This window comes from Hippocampus comes, unplaced genomic scaffold, assembly GCF_001891065.2.
Source record: "Hippocampus comes isolate QL1 unplaced genomic scaffold, H_comes_QL1_v1.1 scaffold77, whole genome shotgun sequence".
Lineage (NCBI taxonomy): Eukaryota > Metazoa > Chordata > Actinopteri > Syngnathiformes > Syngnathidae > Hippocampus > Hippocampus comes.
Window position 1 is genome coordinate 1,467 of NW_017805289.1, and position 22,111 is coordinate 23,577.

General features: G+C 44.4%; 2 protein-coding genes across 5 annotated transcripts in view; both read right to left on the reverse strand.

Annotated features, from left to right (window-relative positions):
• Window positions 1–332: 332 nt before the first annotated feature.
• On the reverse strand, window positions 333–14,619 carry LOC109516819 (protein lin-28 homolog B-like). Of its 4 annotated transcripts, XR_002168421.1 has the most exons (6): window positions 14,349–14,619; window positions 13,740–13,906; window positions 7,000–7,187; window positions 4,405–4,977; window positions 1,077–1,152; window positions 333–492 (listed from the first exon to the last, which is right to left on the reverse strand). XR_002168421.1 is itself a non-coding variant. In XM_019871622.1 (4 exons), the coding sequence occupies exons 2-4, from the start codon at window positions 13,815–13,817 to the stop codon at window positions 4,665–4,667; spliced, it is 579 nt and encodes a 192-aa protein (XP_019727181.1). In that variant the 5' UTR covers window positions 13,818–13,906; window positions 14,436–14,619; the 3' UTR covers window positions 2,869–4,664. The 4 variants fall into 4 exon arrangements, 2 of the variants coding, with proteins under 2 accessions (XP_019727181.1, XP_019727179.1); XR_002168420.1 differs by lacking the exon at window positions 333–492 and having other exon boundaries at window positions 526–1,152; XM_019871622.1 differs by lacking the exons at window positions 333–492; window positions 1,077–1,152 and having other exon boundaries at window positions 2,869–4,977; window positions 14,436–14,619.
• A 7,278-nt stretch (window positions 14,620–21,897) lies between these two features.
• Window positions 21,898–22,111, reverse strand: part of LOC109516818 (prolyl endopeptidase) — a 6,452-nt gene continuing 6,238 nt past the window's right edge. The window contains exon 15 of the mRNA XM_019871619.1: window positions 21,898–22,100. Within this exon, the coding sequence (XP_019727178.1) occupies window positions 22,044–22,100 (57 nt within the window). The 3' untranslated portion in view covers window positions 21,898–22,043. The remainder of the gene's footprint in view (window positions 22,101–22,111) is intronic.

Below are 22,111 nucleotides of genomic sequence, written 5' to 3' on the forward strand. Positions count from 1 at the left end.
TTTCTCGGTGAAGTGAATATTGTCTGTTTACAGGTTTTGCTGCACTCTGGTCACGTAGATGCTATTTTTTTTTCTTTGACGGGTTGGAGAATTTTCCAATTGTGTCTTAGAATTCAGCTAGTTACCTTCAATACTATCTTTGTTTTAAATACGTGTTAGTGACATTTTTTTCCATTTAGTTTGACAGTCAATGCTCACTGCCACGAAAAGTGTTTGCGTCAATGAGATTCGCTTGCAAACCCGTAGGCCATTCCACCCCCTCGTGGCCAGCTCCACCTGGCATGAGGACAAACAGACAAAACAATCTGTTTATTTCCCAATTAAGTCAAAAATTTCAGACATTTAAAAACATTTCAAAATCTAATCCAAGATTTACAGAAATAAAATAAAGGCAGTGCGCTTACACTCAGGGTTGAAATAAGTCATCTGCATACAAATAACACTCGATCAGTGCTTCAACGTCTTCCAACAGAAAAGAGCCCACAGGACTCACTGGCATTGTCACGTTTAAAACACAAACACACACACACACACAAAAATTAGGTTATTTGTACGAATGAGGAGGGACACTGTCCATTCGTTGTATGCCCCCATCGGAATTATTTGACGACACAGCTTTCAGGATGATTTCATGTACAGAGACATAATGCGACCATCACAATGAGAAACCAACTGCACACATTCGATTTATTGTTTTCTGTGACGGTAAAGCCGCAGTTGAGGTCCACGAAGGTAAATCAACACGCATCGGTCTTTTGAGCGAGAAAATCAACACCGTTCAGTATAGCAAACCAGTATCAGCTTTGGTTGGTGTTAACACAAGCCTAAAAAAGTAAAACCACTGCCTTGACATTAACATCTTGACATAACGCACAAATCACATATACAATGCCCTCCCCCCCAAAAAAAATTATTGCAGTCAATAATGAACTTGGCATTGATTTTATTTTTCCAGCAGTTGTGCTAAGGTTAGCTAATCGAGTTACTGAGTTGCGTGTCAACTTTGCCGCTCTGTCAAAAGATCACGTCAATATTTCATGACATGATGTGATGTCACATTCAGCAAGAATACGTACGTCGAGTGATTCGTTTCACCGCTGTTGGTTCAGCGCATGGAAAAGCAAAACTGCAGCACACCTCGTCAGGGGAAATCTGGAACGAAAACCTGAACAATTTGTACGCTTGAAACCCCTTGAAAACATTCGTGCAATTTTTACTCAGCTGCATCGTTCCATCAGGGCTTCAGGGCTGTGCTTTAAACGTTGCGTTCATAAATCATAAAGATCAATCAGTAGTTACAGTGATTGGAAAACTAAGCCAAAAAGTTACACAAGATCTTTTTTTTCCCCCCCAAGGCGTTCAAGCAAGCTCAGCGCAAGTGACCACAGTCTAACTGTGCACAGGGTGATGTTTTCTTTCTTCGCTACATTTTCTTCGACAGGTGCACTTTGAAGTGGGCGTCTGCGCCGCTGTGGGAGTGAACGCGGCCGACTTGAGTCACGGTCGATCAAAGCAAAGCTTTACCGTATTTTTCACGACCGTCAGACATAAAAGTCCGACATTTTCTCCAAAATGGATGGTGGGTGGTGCGCCGAATAGCGGTTACCTTGCGTATGCACCGAGTTCCAAAATCTGAATGCTCAGCGTTTGTGCCAGAACCGAACATGAAAATAAATCATCAATAGTTTTGATTGTTATCAATACAACTCCTGGTGTGATCAAAATTTCAATATAGATTTTTATTTTTTTTTTTACATTGATGCATACTTTAAGCAGTTTACATTTATTTTTGATGAATCATTACATATGAAGTCTAGTCTACTTTCTGTCACCAAATTGTATCTTTTAAAAAAAAAAAAAAAAAAAAAACATCCTCAGTGTTGTAACGCCAAATTCCTCAAACACAGTCAACAAACTTGCCCCCTGCACTAAATGAAGATGCGCTGGTTCTTACATTGAGCACACGCGGCGCCTGTCTATGAAAATTCGGGCCCCAAATGTTTGGATTCTTTGACCAATGAGAGTGCTGAAATAACACCCGTTGTTCAACTGAAGCAAAATTTGCCCGCGTAGGTTCTGTCACCTATTATATTTCATTCTGGTCACTTTTTTATATTCATCTCATGGAACGTCAGAAAGAATTCTTGTACTAAGAAAATCTCGACTTTCGAACGAACAGTCACTTTGTAACGCCTACGGTATATTAAAAATAAAAACTAAAAATGAGCGCTACACAAAAAGGGCGCATCATCTGATTATCATCAGCTCTTTAAAAAAAAAAATAATAATAATAATAAAGCATCTGGTACCAACGGCAGCGCAATTATTTATTTGGTCAAAGACAGGCACTCTGCGTTCTGATCAAACGCCGTCATTCCAAAACGCGGCAAGACCAACGCCTTTCGCCGAATCCAGCTACTGCGTGACAAACGGAAGGAGGAGGTAGATATGGGAGGTCAGGAGTTGTTCCACAGAGGAGGGTTAGTCAAAGAAAAAAAAACAACCCAAAAAAAAAAACTAAGTTGAACAGATGAGGTAGGTATCTTGCTCTAAACGAATCCAAACAAACCAAACGCATGTGAAAGGAAGATTTTGGAGTCTGTGGCAGGAACCAACAGGTGAGGAAAAAAAAAAAAAAAAGTGGACAAACAGAAAGTCAAGAGGTAGATCACGATATCGGTACACAAACCAATTCCTTCCATCTCTCCTATCTGTTGAGTGGATGATTCCTAAAACAATACAATTGTTGGAGGTTAAATTCCCTGAGAACATTTCATCATCCTGAGAGAAGAGTAATGTGATAAAAAAACAAAAGGTACAAATTCAGATCAAATGAATGTACATTACACACCCAGAGAAAGGAAAAAAAAAAAAAAAAGGAGGTGGATGGCAGCCACACGTGAGCACAGGCTGTTCTTTGCGTGGTTTTGTCATTCATCGGTACTTTGCATTGATATCATGAGGCGTACATTCAAAATAACAGTTGGACATTAAAAAAAATAAATAAAATAAAAATCCTCAACGAGAAAGGTTAGAGAGCCCTTTGACAAATCATTTGATTTGAAAGGCCTTCGACATAGAATAAAGCCAAACTCTTTGGGATACAAATACTTCGGAATAAATTTCCTCATATAGTTCCTTTTATGATTATATCGGAGCACAGTGGTCCGTTTTTTTTTCCCCCTTTATATTGCGAGCTCAAAAACTGTCTCCAGTGCCGTTTGGCATGATCCAAATTCGCAGAAATTATCGACTGACTTTGGTCAATTTTCATCGCAACAAGATGGCGTCTTTCCTGGGTTTGGTCATGTGACATTTGCGAGGAAAGCCCAGCCGGGCACTTTGATGCCAGTTTCAGTCGACGGTTTAGGGGGCGTCACAACATCAAATGTCAGCCTCCTTAAGATGTCCGAAAATGCCTGGATTAGTCTTCAACGCCTTTTCTACAAATTATTTCCTGATTCCGTGTTTGCAACATTTCATTGCAAAAAAAAAAAAACAATTTTTTTGACTTGTCTTCCGCTGAAATTCCAAGTTGGGAAAAACCTGACCTAACGGGAGAACGGAGAAAATGAGGCACCTATTTGAGGTAAGGCGTTCGTTTTATTCAAGCCGATGGCGCAGCCGGCGCCTCCGACGCGGCCACTACTTGCCGCTATTTTGCGAGGAATTACGCAGTTTGTTGGTGGTTGGCGTTAACGACACACAACCGGGCGCTGGCGTGAGCGTCGTCATAGTGGTTTGATTGGACAAAAGCTGTAACTCGACTCGGGGAGGCGCGGTGTGTTGCTTATTTCACATTCAATATGGTCGGAGGAGTGCGCCGAGGTCACGAGCTAGAAAGCGGCGAGGCACAGGCGGACAAGAGTTCTGAAATAGGACATTCAATGAAGGTGGGCCTGATACTCTGAAGCGCCTTATCGTGCGTAAAATAACGGTAAAGCATTTTCCATCTGTCCCCATTTTTGCACAGTGCATATTTTCAACAAATGGGGAAGTTATCCCCAAAATGATCGGCAAATTTGTGAAAGTCCAAACTGTGGTTCCCGAATATCGTCTTTTCTGAAAAGTGTCTTGTATCAGACCTTATTAGATTGCGCACGTCGACGCAATGTTGTGGGGCGGGTGAGTATAGAAACTCGTTTGTCAATCCAAAATGTGGTAGTAGCGTTTTTTGGGGGGGAGGGGGGGGGGGGACAGTTGCAGAGAGCATTCGTGTGCGGACGATAGTTTACAAGTTGCGACAATTTAAACATCCTCCCCTAAAACCCTGATTAAAATATGTGCTTAAAAATGGAGAAATTGGGCATGATTACATTGTTTAAAAAAAAAAAAAAAAAGATAATCTTAATAAAAATGTAAAAATAACACTGAGATGTGTAAGGAGGAAAGAGCAAATCAAACCATGATCCGTGCATGTTTTGCCTCCTGAGCTGCACTGATTGAATGCCAGATCAGCCCCCTTGCGGTCGACGTCCCGCAGCACCGACCGCCACGGCCGCAAGGTAGGCCCACACGTCCGCACCCGTCGGGTGGTTGCCGTAGCTGCATGGGTGGACAATAACATAAGACACGCGTAAAAAGTTGTCGAAATGAAGCCCTCCCATTTTGTCACAGGCGTGAGGTAGATGAAGCGAGGGGAGGAGTCGAGGACGAGGGTCTTTCTAGGATTTCCTCCACCTGCGGGTCCGGGGACCGCGCTGACTGTTGGGCTCTTCCGGGGATGAGGACGAGCCCCCCAAGGGAGAGGCGCCGCGGCGATCCTCATCCTCTGGGGGGCCGAGGTAGGCCGAGGACCCCGGGCTGGAGGCCGAGGTAGACGCGTGTTGGTCCTGAGAGCCCGCGGGGGGCGCCAGCGCCTTGTGGGGGCATTGGGCCACCATGTGCGTGATGCTCTGGCAGTAGTGGCATTTCTTTGGCTGGGGGGGCAGGCTACACTCCTTCGCGTGATGGTCCAGACCTCCACAGTTGTAACAGCTGCAAAAGGCGGCGAACCAAGACGGATCATGAAGACGAGATGCAAAACACGCGTTTGACACCGACGTTCCGATGTGAAACGGGGATCTCGGCCCAGTCGAGCTTGGAAAACCTCTGCACGTGCAATAACTACAATTCGCCACTGGATGGCAGTATGACAACAGGATTTTCCAGTGAACTGGAACATCAAGTGAAAAGACGTTGAGAAAATGTATGGCCGCAAATCAAATCATTCATCAACCAAAGCAAGGCTGCCTGACAAGTCGGGGCAATGCAGAACCTTCCAAAACCTCAAACGAATATGTTTGCGGTTCAATCGGACTGACTGGTGTCTCTGCAGGTGAGGGAAGGGGGAAAAAAAAAAAAAAAAACACCTGAGGAGGATTTCTTCAGTACAAGGCAGGCCAAAGCTGCTTTTGGTACAATTTTATAAACATCGGAGTGCGTAGGGAAGACAAGGCAGTGCAACACAACAAACCCAACGACTTTCATCTCCACATTGATTTTCTCTCTTTTTTCTTTTGGTGTGTTTGTTCTTTTTGGTCCTGATGGAAACATGATGCAAACACTGGATGGGAAAAGTCAACACACCCCTGTATAAATGAGTTCTGCAATATTACCGTATTTTCCGCACTAAAAGGCGCACTGGATTACAAGGCGCACTTTCAATGAATGGCCTATTTTGTAATTTTTGTCATATAATGGACGCACTGGATTATAAAACGCAATCTACAATGCATCCACTATTCCGTTCAACTCGAGAGGCGTTCATGACCGCCTCCGAAAAACGTAAATTAACGATTACTTCAATGAAACAACGAAAATTGAAAATAATGCATCAAAACGGAAAATCAAGCGAGGAAATCCCAAAATAAATTCTATAACCCCACTACAGAATTTATTTTGGCATTTCATTAAGCGAACGATCAGATGTCAGTAAAATATAGGAGACTGGACTGTCTCACAAGTGTTTGTTATTTATTCCTTTGTTGTGTATTCACAAAGGAGGAAATCACAAAATAAATTCTGTAGTGGGGTTATAGAATTTATTTTGTGATTTCCTGGCTTGATTATCTGTTTTGATGCATTATTTTCAATTTTCGTCGTTTCATTGAAGGAATCGTGAATTGACCTTTTTCGGAGGCGGGCATGAACGCCTCTCGAATCGAACGGAAGAAGAGAAGGCACGGAGACGGGACAAAGACGTAGCTGTATTTGTTGAGACTGTGAAAACCATTAATAAAGTGTACGTTTTAAAAAAACAACAACACCACAGCTCTTTTTTTTGGAGCTGCAACAAAAATGTACTTAATAAAGCAGCGACACAGTTCACTGAACCAACAGCAAGTTCTAACATTGTAAGCATGTCTCCAGCAAGGAGCCATCTTGGGGTCGACATATTACCGTAATGACCATACACAAGACACACCGGATTTTAACGAGCGCTGTGAGCTTTTAAGAAAACTGAAGACTTTTCGGTGCGCCTTTTACTGCGGAAAATACGGTAAAATGGTGCCAGGAGTGTGATCTTCACCTCTACATTAGTGATTTTTTTTGACGAGAAAAAACTAATTGATCGACGAGAGACGGCATGAGACGATTCCGTGCTGCTTAATTTGGGGAATTCCATGCCTCTAATTTGCCATAGGCCATTTTCATGGGAGCAGACTCATTCCGAAATCTTGTCAGCGACGTGAGCTGCTTGAAGCCGCAACACCACATTTTCTACCTTTGTCACTTCCTGATTTCGTCTGGATAGATTTTTTATTTTTTTTATTTTTTAAAGACAACGGCCAGCAGGGGGCCCAACGAGCATTACGGCTCATAAGTGACCAGGATGAGGTCACCCACTGTCCTCGGTCACTTGACCACTGACACTGGATCAGCTGTCCCCAAGTAGGCTGAATAATTCAGTCATGTAGAATGAAGCGAGTTCTTCCACAGAACAGTGCGATGGACATCAACCCTTTCAGGGACAGCGGTTACCACAGCTTCTCAGGTACACTTGCGTTAATTACTGACCGGTCTCCTTTTGGTTTGCGCTTCTGGAGCGGCACCTTCCCTTTGGGCCTCCTCTCGCTGCCAGCGCAGGGTCCGCCGCCCGGTCCGGTCACCCGCAGGGACTCCAGGCCCTTGCAGGACTTTTTGTAGGTGAACTCCACTGGCACGCCCTCCTTTAAGCTTCGGAAGCCCTCCATCACCAGCTTGCTCTAAGGGACAAAAAAAAAGCGTGAGACGACGCCTTCAAAAGGTTAACAATGGGCATTCGGGGGAAACAGTTTTTTTTTTTGTTTTTTTTTAAATAGGCAGGGCAAAGAAATGCAGCGAGAGGGCAGAAGAGCGCCTAGGACTCAATGAATGTCGGACAACGCGGCTTTCGAGTACAATTAGGCGCGGCGAGGCCAACGTGTTCATTTGAAATTGCCCATTTCATACGCAAGGCAACTCAATGTGCTTCACAAAAGCATTTGCACGCAGGAATCAGCTTCAGATAGTCCAAGGCAAAGCCAAGAGAACAAGAGCGGCTTATTCAACCAAGCGCCAAAACGTGCCTTCATTTTGACCATTGAAAGAGTTTCAGGCCGAAATCTTACGAAACTTAACGACGAGGCTCCTCGATGACATAAACTTTGGATCAACTGCCACGGCCTTATCTCACACGAGCCCGCAGTATTACATTTATCTGCTTTTTGCAGCGAGACGGCTTCCTTGTCCGTCCCCCCTGGGAGGAAGAGGAGGAGGCGGCGGCCATTTAATAAATGCTCTCCCGTGAATTATACGCACCACCCGTTCTATCTGCATGATTGCCCGCCGATTGATTTAGTCACCGCCGAAACCGCCGAACAATGATTCGGGTCCTCCTGATGGCACACAACAGGCGGCTGATATAAAAGGGGGCCCCGGCATCTGTGACCTTGGCCAGCCGCGGCGCTGCCGGTAAACGCGCGCGATGCCTCTTTGCAGGCCCCTGCTGTGTGTGTGCGAGCGTGTGTGTGTGTGCGAGCGTGTGTGTGTGTGTGTGACAGAAGAGAAAAATATGACTAAAGGGAGATGGTGATGTCCAATGTAAAAAAAAAAAAAAAAACAGAAGAGAAAAATATGCTCTGCGGTGTTCCTCCACTATGGCAGTTACCATGACGACGGTACACTATACATCAGTAAAGGGTCCTCGATGGATGCTTTGTTCGTGTAACTTCACCTGTATGGCGGGAGAGAAAAATCATTTATATTCAAAGCTCTTTTGGCCTCTCTGCTCGATATCTAAAAATTCTTTCAAAGCAACCTTTTTTTTTTCTTTCATGGTCGTCTCCGGGTCAAAGTTCAGTGGTTTGCCACCGCCCTCCCCCGACAGCCATAAAACAGCAGCACCCCCCCACTCCCATCCCAACCGCGAGCAATTTCCACAACGCAGCAGCACTGAGGAAGCCACACAAGTGCTTTTGTTCAGCGGCGACGCACGGCCGCCGCAGCGCCGCGACACAGGATGTGGAGAGGAGCTCTTCTTCCAGTTTGTGCTGACTGCAATGGCACCCGAGGCCCCGTGACTGATACGGATGGCCAAAATCGATATACATTCACGCGGCTCCTTGCCTATGCCTGACATTTTAAATGAAGATGAATGAGGGAAGGGAGGGAGCGAGGAGGGGGTAGAGAGTCGAGAGGGGACCGGAGAGACGGTGATCTTAGCTTAGCGCTAGCTAGCCGGGCGCGACCAAACGTGGATGAATGGAAAACTGCACCAAAAGTGGGGAAAAAAAACACATCGGGCTCTGTTTCTATTTTGAGATAAAGGTTGATCAAGTTCATAATGGATTTTATCCCCAGAAAATGACTTCCCTGGTGGAGGTCTGAGCATACAAGCTTGTGTTACGTCTTCCTGATTGGTCACATGTGGGGAGGGGAAATTGAAAAAACAAGAAATCAACACCTAGCCAGCAACTCCAGTGCCGTCCTCTGAAACGACCTGGTGGGTGTCATGGAAGTTGACGCGCAGAGGTCAACGAAAGAGTGAGGGGGAGGAGGGGGCACAGGAGTGGCCCGCAAACCGCAGCGGAGGCGAGTGTGGAGGAGGGCGCTCATGGAACGCCTTCCGGAGCATTCTGATCGGCTCCAGCGGAGGAGCAACTTCTGATCAGCGCTAGTGAGGGTGGACTGGGTGAGGGGGGGGGGGGCGGTTCTTGAGCCTGGGGGGAACAACCCCGCCCCCATTTGATCAGAAGGTCAAAAGCCAGAAGCCTGTAAAAACCCAACCCCTGTCCACCACCCCCCACCACCACCACCAGACCACACCAGCAGCTTCTTGGAAATGAAATGAAAGAAAGACAGCCGATAGCGCGCGGTGCATTCTGTCGTTCTCAAATAAATGCAAAGCTGTGCATTTTGACCTCCATCCGTGTGCGCGCGTGTGGGAAGAAGCGCGCAGCGATCGATAACAGGCTCCGGCACGCCGGGCTAGAAATAGCCGTCCTTTTCACCAGCCGGGCCCTCGTCATCACCGGAGCTGCCAATCAATACAGGAAGCGGTAAGGTGAGGGGGGTTGATGTGGAAGCGGAGATGACCGCCATTACCCCCGCCGCCGCCGTCGTCGTCGCTCTCCTTCCACGGCCACCGCCGACGCGTGGATTCAGCGGACAGCCGGCGAAGGCGTGCATTCAGCGACGGGGACGGTGACGGTTTGCGGCTTTTCGCACAAGCGGTAGAAAATCCCACCCACAAAGCCGCCCTTAAGAAGCCGCGGCACATTGTCATTAGTGTGGGTGACCCCTGAAGCTGGCCCAACCCCCCCAAACCCCCCCTCCCTCCAATCCGACCCTTCAAAAGCCTCAAATCAACAACATCCAGCGGCTGCAGCGTCAGCATCGGTTTGCAACTCGGGCACGGCAATTCGTTATTTGACTCACGGATGAATCCGTCAGTGATTTGGTTGATTCGGCGACGGATCGAATTCTGAAAAGTTTTAATTACCATCCCTTTCGGATTCAAAATTAGGACATTATTGGAAATGGACCGTGCAGCGCCTGGTGTGGAACTTGTCAGAAAATGGGCAAAAATGCTGACCTAAGTAAAAGCTTATGCTGGAATCTTATTTTGGAGAAATGCAACAATGAGCGCTCTGCTTTCATGGAGGGCTACGCAAATCAGAGACGATTATTTATTGTTGAGAAGTTAACAAACGACTCAAAACCGGTGATGGACTGATTATCGGCCGGGCTGATTATCAACAGCGATTATTTTATGCATAACGGCATCGGCCTTGTTTTTTTTGAAACCTCTACGTACACATGACATCCATTAAAAAAAAAAAAAAAAAAAAAAAAAAAGCGACAAAATTCTCATGGAGATCACCTGACTACGTCTTTCTCCTTAGGCCCCACGAGAAGAGGGGCGGCGCAGCCCTGGGTGAGATACAAAACCCGCCACTGGCTTTCTGGAGGAGGGAAAAGGGGGCGGGGCCTGCATGCCAAACGGTGACATGAACCAGAGGTTAATCTCACTCGGGGCCCCCCACTTTAACCTCACGGCACAAAACGCAGTTTGGGGCACTCTCTGCGGTGCACGCAAGCGCACGCGCAAAAACCCGAGTCGGCTACCGACACTTCCAGCGCATCCTGGTTAGAAGTACGTACGTGCGCGCATGCACGCACCATCCCCCCCAGCTCCAAAACACATAGCCCTTTACCTCAGCACACACACACACACACACACACCCCACCCCCGCCTTTTTGTCGAAAGAAATTCCCTTTTCCCTCCTAAAGAATTCCGAAGGAGAGTGTGCACCCCTTCACGTTCCTGCAGGAGGTCACACACACGCACTCGCACACCTAAAAGGAAGTGATCAGATAGAAGAGCTCCCGATGAAAAGACCTCCCGCTCTCTGAGACACACACACACACACTCATCTTTTCTTCCCCCACCTCTTTTTCCCCACCTCCTTCCTGCCTCAGCAACCGTTTTTTTCCTTTCCCAAGACAATTACTAATCACATTGTAGCTGCTGCCAGCATATGAAAATAACACACGCTCGAAATGAATATAAACAGCATGCGAAGTTATGTCAAATATGATTTTCTATATTAAAAAAATAATAATAATTAAATATTATCAAGTACTCGACAAGTGTGCCAGGGTGATTTGTAATTGCCAGATATTTCCCAGCTAATTATTTTTGGTGGGTTGCGGTTTCTGTGCTCAATCAATTCAATCAATATCCAATTTACAAGACTTTGTAAAAGGGTGGGGGGAGGCGGGGAGCGGGTTCATGGGCCGATGGGGACCCCACTACATTTTTGGTGCAGACTGGCTTTTTGTTTGGGACAGAACATTTGCACAGGTTCCTCCAGAATGAAGCAGAATGTTGAAATAAAAATGAAACTACAAAATGGCCACATGAAGAAAATACAAATATAACAAACCAATCAAAAAAAAACAAAAAAAACATGTTTTAAAGAAAATTATCCTACCCACTTTGCAATTTTAATTTTTAACAATTAGCACTTGTTCCATCATATTTTCCCATAAATTAAGCTTGGCCCATGGAGGGGGGAAAAAAAAAAAGATAATTAATTGTGCAAGTGTACCTAATATGTCCTCCGTCAATTCTTACATTACGAGAGCTAAAACCACACATATTTTCCGCGTATTTGTATTCATTAAAACGACAGCCCCCAACTCCCCCTGTCGATAAATAAATAAATACATAAATAAATACAAAGTTGCCGCCCACATAAATCCCACGCCGGGTACTATTTAAACGAACATCATGGAACACGGAAACGCAAGCAAATGGGGCAGATGGCATACATGAATGCAAACGACGTGCTTCTCTCGCCGGGCCCGCCTTCTATTTTTAGCCACGCGCTCCATTAGGAGGACCTGCGCCGCGTGAAAGCGAAAGGCGGCCGCTGGCCACCCCCCACCAACAACAACAACAACAACAGCATTTATGCTGACGCAGGATCCTACAGGCCCTGCTGCTTCGCCGTTACAAAACGTGTGATTTGACGCTGGATGCATCGCGCTGGATTTGACTCGCAAGTGGCATGAGATGATGATGATGATGCTGATGCAACAGTGCGGCTTCCCGCACCCGTGAAACACCCCCCCCCACCAAAAAAAAAAGAAGTCGGGCAAATGAAAAGGAAATGGCGAAACTGCCTCTCAGGATCCTTTCGCCTTCCTTTTCTCGTTTGCGCTTTCAAAACGAGGTTGTAAAAGGGGCAATTTAACAGAGGGGAGAGGATGCGCTAAGACTGAAAAGAAAAAAAAAAAAAAGGAAAGCTACAAGTGAAAAAAAAATCCAATTCGAGGTGCAACGATTCCTATTTTTCATAAGCGATGAATCGTTTGGATACATTTGTCATTTAAAATTGTCCGTCTGCTCGGAATTTCAGCTTCCTAACAGGACTTGATTCCTTTTTGGGCTCCATGAAAGCGGACTGATCGTCTTCGTAGCGAATCAAAATAAAACCTTTGGAAAACAGCGAGCGACATTTTTGTGCCTATTTTCTGACATGTTACGGTCCAAACCAGGAAGTGATTGCTCACAGTTAAGACATTTTGCCAACGTCCGCTTTTACTCCAGACAAATTTTAAACAACGTTTCGCCGATTTTCTGACGATTGTCACGAATCAAACACGTAACTGAATCCGAACCAATTTATGTATTTTCGTTTTCTGCAGACCATTTTCAAAGAGAGTCCTGTTTTTGGAAAAAAAGGGATGGAAATTACCTTTTTTTTTTAATCCGACATATCTACAAAATAATCAATGATACCACAAGGAAACACCAACTAAATGCTTCATACTTTCTTTGAAAAGTCAAATTCAAGCTTTCCCTGCACCATACAGCTGTTGCAAACCGACCATATTTTCCGATTGTACACCGACTTGAAATGATTCCTTTCACGTGTCATTAAAAAAAAACAAAAAAAAAAAACCAATAAAATGCTATGATGCAAATGCGGTTTCATCCACCTTTCCAAACAGTTTGTTGTGCCTTTAACGCCAACTTGCAAGCTTTTCCAGCACCCTCATCAGATTTACTCCACTCAAAATGCTTTTTTTTCCCCAAGCAGCTTCATTTTGCACTTTTTAAACACCATAAAGCAGCATTATAAACATAACCTTCATTTGTCCCACACTTGGGAAATTTGCAGTCTGGGGAAATTTGCAGAGGGGGCATCTTTTCACCAATGACCCCCCCCCCCCCCACAATCAAATGAAAGAAGATGGTAATGGACATAAGCAAATTTATCTTTTTCAAACAGCAAAGAGGCGTAGAAATTAAACAAAAACATTTTACACGTTTTATAGACCGTTTTATTACCATGTACGACATTCAACGTCTGCGTCGTAGCCAAGTCAAAAGCACTCATTCCAGCTCCGAGACTATTCTTTCCTTCAAAAATTCCAACATTGAAATTCAAGCATTTCCAAGAATTTCAAGCACCCGTGGGAACCCTGTGGGGCCAAGAGGGAGACACTTTCCCCTCCCTCTGCAGGCAGGCGGAGGAGGAGGAGGAGGAAACTACACTTGCAGCATGTGGCCAGGAGAGGAAATAAGGCGTGTTTTGTCTCTTTTCTTTTTTTTTTTTTCTCCACAGGCCAGTGGACAACGCGTGATCACATCACACGTTTGCCTGATGCAAACCATCTGAGCTTGTAGTAAATGCTATTATGATCTTGAGACCGCCACGGTGTGTGTGTGTGTGTGTGTGTGTGTGTGTGTGTGTGTGTGTGTGTGTGTGTGTGTGGCCACCTACTTGGTGCACGAAAACATCCAGGGGGGGGTCGACGGGGGTCCCCTCGCTGCTGGTCATGGAGATAAATCCAAAGCCCATGCGGACGTTGAACCATTTGCAGAAGCCCGATCCCGAGCGGACGTGGGGTCGAGTCCGCTCCTCCTGCTCAGTGGACCTGGCGGGTCCCCCTGGGATAAAAAAAAAAAAGCAGAGAGAAAGTGAGTCATTTTAATTAACTGGAGATGAGGAGGTCGAGAGAGGTTCACGGCCGGTCGTAATTCCCGAAGGTAGGACGTTTATCTTCAATAAAACAGTGCGTAAAGTACTAGGTTTGAGCAAACGGCCTCGTGAAAAGTTACTCGCTTGTTTTGCACACGGTGTTCGTATTCCTTCCGGGGAGTTCTGGGAGGTGCTGGTCCGAAAGGCAGGTGTCCTATACACATGGTGGACGTGCTTTACTGGACCGCGAACGCACACTTTAGCGCGCTCGTTCAAACGCGAACGCGCACGTAGATGAAAAAAAAAAAAAAAACGAACACGCGAGTGGGCACTTTTGTACATCTCCAAAATCAATTCGTTCACGTTAGTCGGTTTGACAAAATGTGGAGGAAATAAGTGTCGTGGGGGAACCTTCGGCCATGTTTCCCCGCGGACCCTCTGCGGCCAAGTTGCGGTCGAGAAGCTTGTGGAGCCAGCGAGAGCAGCTGCGGCGGTCACCATGAAGCCGACGTCGTCATGCCCGCGTCGGGGGCTCGCATGGCGCGGCCTGCGTGGTTCGGCCGGGTGTCGGTGTCATGTCGCCCCTTCTGGCTTCCCTTCGAGCCCCCCGCTTTCCTCTTTAGCAAACTACACCACCTCCGCTCTCTGCTAACGTCGCCCCCCGCCCCCTACATCCACAACCCACTCTCACTCAGTCGTTCTCTCTCTCTCTCTCTCTCTCTCTCTCTCTCTCTCTCTCTCTGCAGCCCCCGCCCCTCCGCCGAGCTCGCGCGCTCTGATTGGCTGCCGACCTGGCTGTGGCCGTTGTCGTCGTAGTAACACGTGACCTTGCCGATTGCTATGTTTGTTTTTTGTTTTTGTTTCCTCCTCCACTTTGAGACGGTCTCATTTTGCCACTCGCTGGAGGAATTAAACTCGCAGCCTTCTTTTAAAGGACACCCGTGAGTTGATTTTCTTGAGAGGCATTTGTTTTTTGGCGTTGGGGCACGTGACTGAATTTTAAATGATCCATGTGCTGGATTTAGCGCAACAAATGTGTTGACAAAAATGGCAAAAAGAAAAACTCACTTTTGGTTTTTGGGGGGAAATGACTATCTTTAAGAGCTGAATAAAAACATCTTTCGAGGTGCAGAGATGAAACGATTATTTGACAAATAAGTGATCATCAGAAATTTGTTTTGATAATTGATTAATTCTTGAGAAACCTTTTTTTTTTTAATTAAAACTGCCTCAATGCTCTGACTTCAGCTTCTAAGCAGTAAATATTCGGAGTTCTGCATTTTCTGCATTGTCAATTTGGAATCATGTCTGTATTTTAAATCTTGTTATAGAAATGAAAATACCTTTATCTGGTTCACAAAATAATCGACATATTAATCAATCATTACAATTATATTTAGTTGCAGCCTGACCTGTTTTTATGCAAAAACAGCATACAATGAATTAGAGCTCTCACAATGAATCGATTAATCAACCTCTAATCAATTATCAAATGAATCGACAACTATTTTAATCTTAAAAGGTGTCCACATCCTCTAATTTTTGCGTCCTAACGGTAATTACTCTTAGATTCCTGCAGTTTTTCGTGAAAGCAGACCGATGAGCTCCTGTGTCGAATCAAAATAAGACAAACATCTGCTTTTACTTTGGAAAACACTGAACGAAGCAACTGAATCAGTTTCCCAAAAGTTAACCAGTAACAACACATCAATTCCTCTCGTCTGAGGTTTTTTTTTTCCCTCATCAATGAACACCACCAAATGACAAGAATTTGCTGATAAACAGAAATTGGGGGGCGGGGGGAGTGCCTCTGTGACACACTTTCGTGTTAAATAACATTTTGTCTGATTAACTGATGGAATAACCGCCTCCCCCAAAAAATATATTTACTCTAGACAGCCCAATTCTGAATGTGAGACCACAGCATTCTCTCAAGATTCCAAAGGGGTGATTGGGACAATAGCAGTCACCACTACAAAAAAAAAAACAAAACAAAACAATTCTAATGATGACTCAAAAAGGTTGAACAACATCACTGCGCAGAAATGTATAATCTGCTGAAGCAAACTGAAAATCTGTCCGAACGAAGAGCCGCAAATAAGGAGATGGCGATTAATTGAAACACGCTTTTCTTGAGCTCAAGCCGGAACGATTCCACATGCCTCCAAATGTGGCTTGCGTTAAGTGCCTAGTTGGAGGGAGCCAAGCGTTTGGGAGAGTCATCCATCAGCCTTTTTTTTTTTTTCGTACTGGTGTCTTCCCACATGTACATTATAACCCCAAAAGGGAGAATAAGGAATAAATAAATCAATGAGGGCGCGGGCTCATCACCCTTATCCATTCAGCGACCAGTTTCAAATGATTTCAAATGCAAAAACGGAACCTGAACTTACACAGGTTACTCACAAAAGTACTTCAATGTGGTGGCTGGAACTTGCAAACACCCGCGCGTGCGCACACCCACTCAAGAACTGAGAGGATTAAGGATGTCATACTGTTATTGGGGCTAATATATCCCCGAAAAGGAAACGAGGAAAACCCAAAGCGTCCTATTGCTTATTTTCCTTTCAATTCCTTCCCTAAATATCTGCTCCGTTTCCCCCTGACGTGCTCTGCGTGTTGTTTTTGCACTCGCTCAGCACGCTCCTTGTATCTTTTTTAGTGGGCACTGCAGTGGAGAGCTGAACTCACAACTCTGGAATGTGACGGGAAAACCCAGAAAAACCAAACGGACTGAAAAAAAAAAACACGGTGACGTTCGTTTGACGTCGCCTTTCATTCTTAAATCGATCCTTGGCCCGCAAAACTTTCACTTCATATTCACTGTTTATTGTATGGGGTGAATGAAATTAAGAATTTTGTGGGGCGACAAGAAGTATTGGCTGCAGATTAAGTTCAAGCATGTGCGATTTGACGTGATGTGCTGCAATTGCTAGACAGTTGTATATTCATAATATATTGATTAAATTTTCTTTTTAAATTGACCGTGATTGTATATTGGTAGTTTTTTTTTTTTTTGCGACTTGCAAATCCCCCCAAAAATTGAAGCCAAGGTGCTCTCAAGCTAAAGTTGCCCATCCCGCTCAGGAGAAAGTCAATGCGTAAATTGGATGAGGTCAGCGCAGAAACGAGGCGTCCGCTTGCCAGACGGTGCCGGTCTTATCGCCCGTTGAGAATCGAGTGCGAGTGTTCCTCAAGATGTGCAAGGAGAAACCAGGAGGTGGGACACGCTACAAGGAACGGGAGAGTCAAAACAACAACAAGCCCATCCCCACTCGCCATAGACCTTGAAAGCCCACCCTCCGGAATTCGCAAGTTCAACCCCCATCGGCCAACTACCCGCCCACACACACACACACACAAACACGCACACACATGGAGTCAGGCCCCGGCCCGGGCCTGAGCCCGCCTAGGCCCAACCCCGGGCCGGGCCCCCGCGCACGCACACGCAGACCTGGTTTAGAGGATGCCAGACGATTACTGTGTGGGTCGCAGGGCTGGATGCCAGTGTCACATGGGATCGCGTCCTCATCATCACGTCGACGGCAAGTCGTCGTCGAGGGTCGCCCTGGGTGGGCCCGGTCAAAAAAAAAAAAAAAAAAAAAAAAGAGAGGGGGGGGGGGGGGGGGGGGGGGGGGGGGGGCGCTCAAACAAAACGCGGAGGCAATGTTTAATTGGGGAAACCAATGTTTGATGTGATGTTGCTGATGGAAGAAGGCAACTTTTGGAGACCGCTTCTCACTGCATAAAACTCTTTGTTTGTAATCTAGTTTGAACCAAACGGTGCTTGAAAAAAAAAGCTATTTTTTAATGTGAAGCTTTGTGACACGTTGAGGCCATTTTTAATAACGCTATATAATGTTTCGCAAATGAAAAGTCATTTAAATTGATTCGCCCGATTTTGACGCTTGAGGGGACAAACTTGATTCCAGACTTCAATTTCATGAGGATTTCTTGAGGACACGCAAGTCAATCAATGATTTGTGCATCGTGACATCAGACTGAATTTGAATTTAGTCTTGACATATTTGAAATTATTCGATACATACACTTCACTTCAATAAAAAGGATACATGCCATTCATTCTTTTGTTCTTTCACAAATATTGTTAACAAAGCTCATGAAAAATGTGTACTACACTGTTACAAAAAAGTGCATTTTGGGGGCTAAAACAGTCATTTAAGATGGCTCAACTTTCAAATATAATTTATTAACATTTATAGCACAACAAAGCAAAATTTGCTGAGTTGTTTGTTCTATTTTTAAGTTGGGGACAATACAAGTTCTCTCTTTTTTTATTGTTGAAAATGCGGGAAGGCCAATTTTGACATGAGCCAATTTAAAAAACTTTGGTGTATTGCCCAACTTGAAATTCTATCAAAGTTTGTTCCCTTGAAATGTTGAGTTTGCTGAACAATGAGGAGAAATTCAATTTAATTCAATTAAATGAATGATAACCGATGTGCTTCCGTTTTGCTTTTTGTTTCTACATATCTATGTACGGAAAGTTAAATTCAATTATTTTTTTTTTTTACAAACTGTTATATCACACAAGCAAGAGTCAAAACTTAAAATGGTTCTCATCACATATAGTTTGATGTCTTAATTGCTCATGAAGTGCTTTTTTTTGGGGGGGGGGGGTTACTAGTAACATAGTCCAGATATACACCATTTTTTACTGAGACAAGGCACCTCTAACAATCATACGTTAGTTGTTCCTTATTTCTATCAATTAAAAACCAGAACCAATAATACGGTGACGTCACCTAATACAAAGTGCTTGTTAGATGTCCGCTTTTAGCGAGTGAGTATTGGGGCACATGGGGAGATTCCTGAGCTGCTTGACTACGATTCCAACTTTGACCTCCCTCACCCCAGTTAACCCGACCCAACCCCCACATGCATGCAGGCAAGCCTGGGTAGGCTCCCAGAGGAAATGTGTCTTTTCGACCCTCACTTGCTGTCAATGCAGTTCAAAGGGGTTCATTGAGTTCGCCTCCCGCTTTTCATTTTTTAAGTGAGCAAAGGGGGTGGGGGGGTTGTTTTTGTCACTTATTTCATGCATTCCAGCCACCAATCCTTCAACTTTCTTACATCCATCACAAGAGATGTGTAAACAGTTCAGGGGGGCAAAGCAGGTAGCTCGCTCTCACGAGTCTTTCTAATCCGAGCTGACCATTTTCCCCAGGGAGAAATAAGTGCACTTTCTTGATTATATAAATATTTATTTTTCATTTTAACCATAAAGCTCTGATAACTGTCTCCGTTTTGATGAGCGTCAACTTCTGGCGTGACTTTTTTTTTTTTATTCGTACAAAACTTTTCACTGCCGTTTCACACGCCACCTTGTCAGATTTCGTTGATTACAAATTGGAAGCAACGAAAAATATGCATACGTCGACGAAACCACGCATGCGCCGTGCTTGGATACGTATTTGACCGTGTGTATCTTCAAAACTTTATTGCACATTCACAATTTTTCAAACAAATACAGTACTTTAAACGGACCGTTTGAAATCACACTTGATATTTGGAACTTTTTGAATTTTGCGAAGGTGAACTGAGAAAACGCTCCACTCGGGAAGTTATTTAAACCGCCCCCCCGCCCCCGCTAACCGACTTTGATTTAAGTGGCCGAACGCCACCAAAAAGAGAGAAAGAAACGCTTTCCTCATATACTAAATCGTAATAACAAACAGGATTAAACGGGATTATTAGGCGAACGCATAATATGTGACGTCATAGGACGAAGAGGCGTTTTAGGGCAAATCAGCGAGCCAAAAAAAAAAAAAAATGAACCGGCGAGCCGAAAAAAAATGCGCATAATGGTACACAAAATAACCACTTCCGGCTGACTAAATGCATTTTTGTTGTTTATAATATTCAACTTTAAAGGTGAGTACGTCATCTTGAGACTTACTTTTATTCCTCATATGTTTTTTTTAAATTGTTTGGAAGGAAAGGGAGCCCCACAAATCTTGTAAATGATCGATTATGGTCTCTCTGGTGTTGGATTGCTTCCTCCAAACCACCTTTAAATACACACACGTAAAGTTGAGCACTATCTCGACGAGTCTGTGGTGTTTTACCGAAACCAAGCACATTTGTTCCATCGGAGTATAATTGTAAATGATAAAAGTGACTTACCTGCAGGAGATGGTGCCGACATCTTCCTTGTAGCTTGTTGCCAAGCGAATAAAAGTGCACGAATTCGCTTGGACGTTCCAGCCGCGTTTTGCATTGTGCTGGCCGTCTGCAATTAAACACATTTTCCATGCATGAATATTTAATCGTCACATTGGAACGTAAGATGAGCAGCGGCTTACCACGACAGTACCATTTGTTAAGATTTTTTTTCTTTTAAAGGGCGGTTTGCCTTGAATAAAAAAAAAAAAAAAAAACTCCTGTTTTTTTTTATTGTACATCTACAAATATGACTAATGTTTTAACAGTGACGCAGTCCGTATAGGGGACTTGCTTGCGGATAACGAAATGCAAAATAACTATGTTGCCCTGAAAGCACCTCGCAGCACGCTCCCCTTCCTCTTACCTCACACATGGAAGTAAATATCACGTTTGTTATGTTTTGTTTTTGTTGTTTTGCCTCCCCAAAGCGTAACTCACCATGTGTAGTTCGGTTGTTTTGCATGTATTTGAATTTCCCATTCATACTCTTTTTACACATTTTGTGCATTGAGACGGAATTAAACGAAATAGCGCCCCCATTGGTCGCATACGGCGTCGTCACTTTAAAGTTGCAGTTGGGGCAAAATAAAATTAAAAAACAAATGTAGAATTTCCGGAAGCGAATTGCTGCCACACCAGGACAAAAAAAAAAAAAGTATCAATCTATTGCTATACATGAACGTTATCACGTTTTGACATGCACATTTTGTTAAGACGCATGGATGGATGGTCAAAGTTATGTTAAAACGTGACAACTTCAATGTAAAACCGTGGTAAATATCAAATAAAATACTGTAACCACACAATCCTCCTGCTTCCAGGTGCTGCAACTCCCATCCATGAATTCGATTGTGCTCTATGGCGCCACCTCGAGGCCAGGTCTTGAAAAGTTGCCTTATGCTGGTCAGAGAAATGGTTCCGTTTTTTTTTTTTCTTAATTTGCCAGTTGTCATTTGTTTAAGTAAATTTGCCAACACCATTGTCAAATTGCCGTGAAACAGTGGACACTTTTTTGTTGTTTGTTTTTAAAACTATACAATTTGACACTGGATGGAATTCAAATTCCAAGATGCCTGTTCACATGCTAGCAAGGTACAGAAATTGGATGGACGGATGGAAGGGAAGGGAAGTGCATCATTAAAACATATTCTTCAAGGTAAATGTAATAACATCCAACAGGAGATGATGAGAAATTAAGGTAAAGCACAAGTAACATGCCATTTCCAACACTTACCGTATGTAACTGGTGACAATCAGTCAAAAGCATCACTGTCAACAATATGAGCTTTGTCATTTTTTTTTTGTCAGTGTGGAAATATTTGTTTTGACAATTTGTGAATTGGTACAAACCACAGAAATAAAACATTCAGTAAAATGCGCTTCGTTTTTTTTTTTTTTTGTGAAATGTTATTTTATATGCCCTTCACATGCAGTGATTCATTTCTGTCATTTTAACGCCCCTTTTTACGCGTTAACATTTGGAGAAGAACCACCCAGCAGACTTCTCACTGCTTTAAAAAAAAGTTTATTGTGTTTTGCTCCCTTTCAAATGGTAACAATCAGCCTAGGTCAAGAGGTAGAAATCAGTGAATTTGTGGGGTGTCATACATACATACAAACACACACACACACACACACACACACACACACACACAGAAAAATTCATTTGAACGATGCAGCCTTGTGAGAATATCAATAATAAATACGCAGGCGGAGCATCCGCCACGTGAAGTGTTGTCACACTCGAGCCTCATGACAGCAACTGATTGGATGATTATTGTAACCCCGCCCACACTGATGGCCTTTTTGCACATTAGCTTGTGGTTCTTTCAATTAAGTGCAGAAGGAGTTCTTCGAGGGAGGGGGGGGGGCAATAGATTGGGGGCAAATATGCACGCACGCGTCGACAGGAGACGCCCGTTATTTGACCCATGAGATTTTGAGACAGCGAGCGATGAAGGCGTAGGTGTCCGCCACCTCCTGGATGA

Excerpts from the sequence above, each read along its gene's own strand:
- LOC109516819 (XM_019871620.1), bottom strand. Across the intron at positions 7,188-13,739 it reads TGGATGTTTTCGTGCACCAA|AGCAAGCTGGTGATGGAGGG; the intron begins GTAGGTGGCCAC and ends TTTGTCCCTTAG. Across the intron at positions 4,978-6,999 it reads CGCAAACCAAAAGGAGACCG|CTGTTACAACTGTGGAGGTC; the intron begins GTCAGTAATTAA and ends CGCCTTTTGCAG.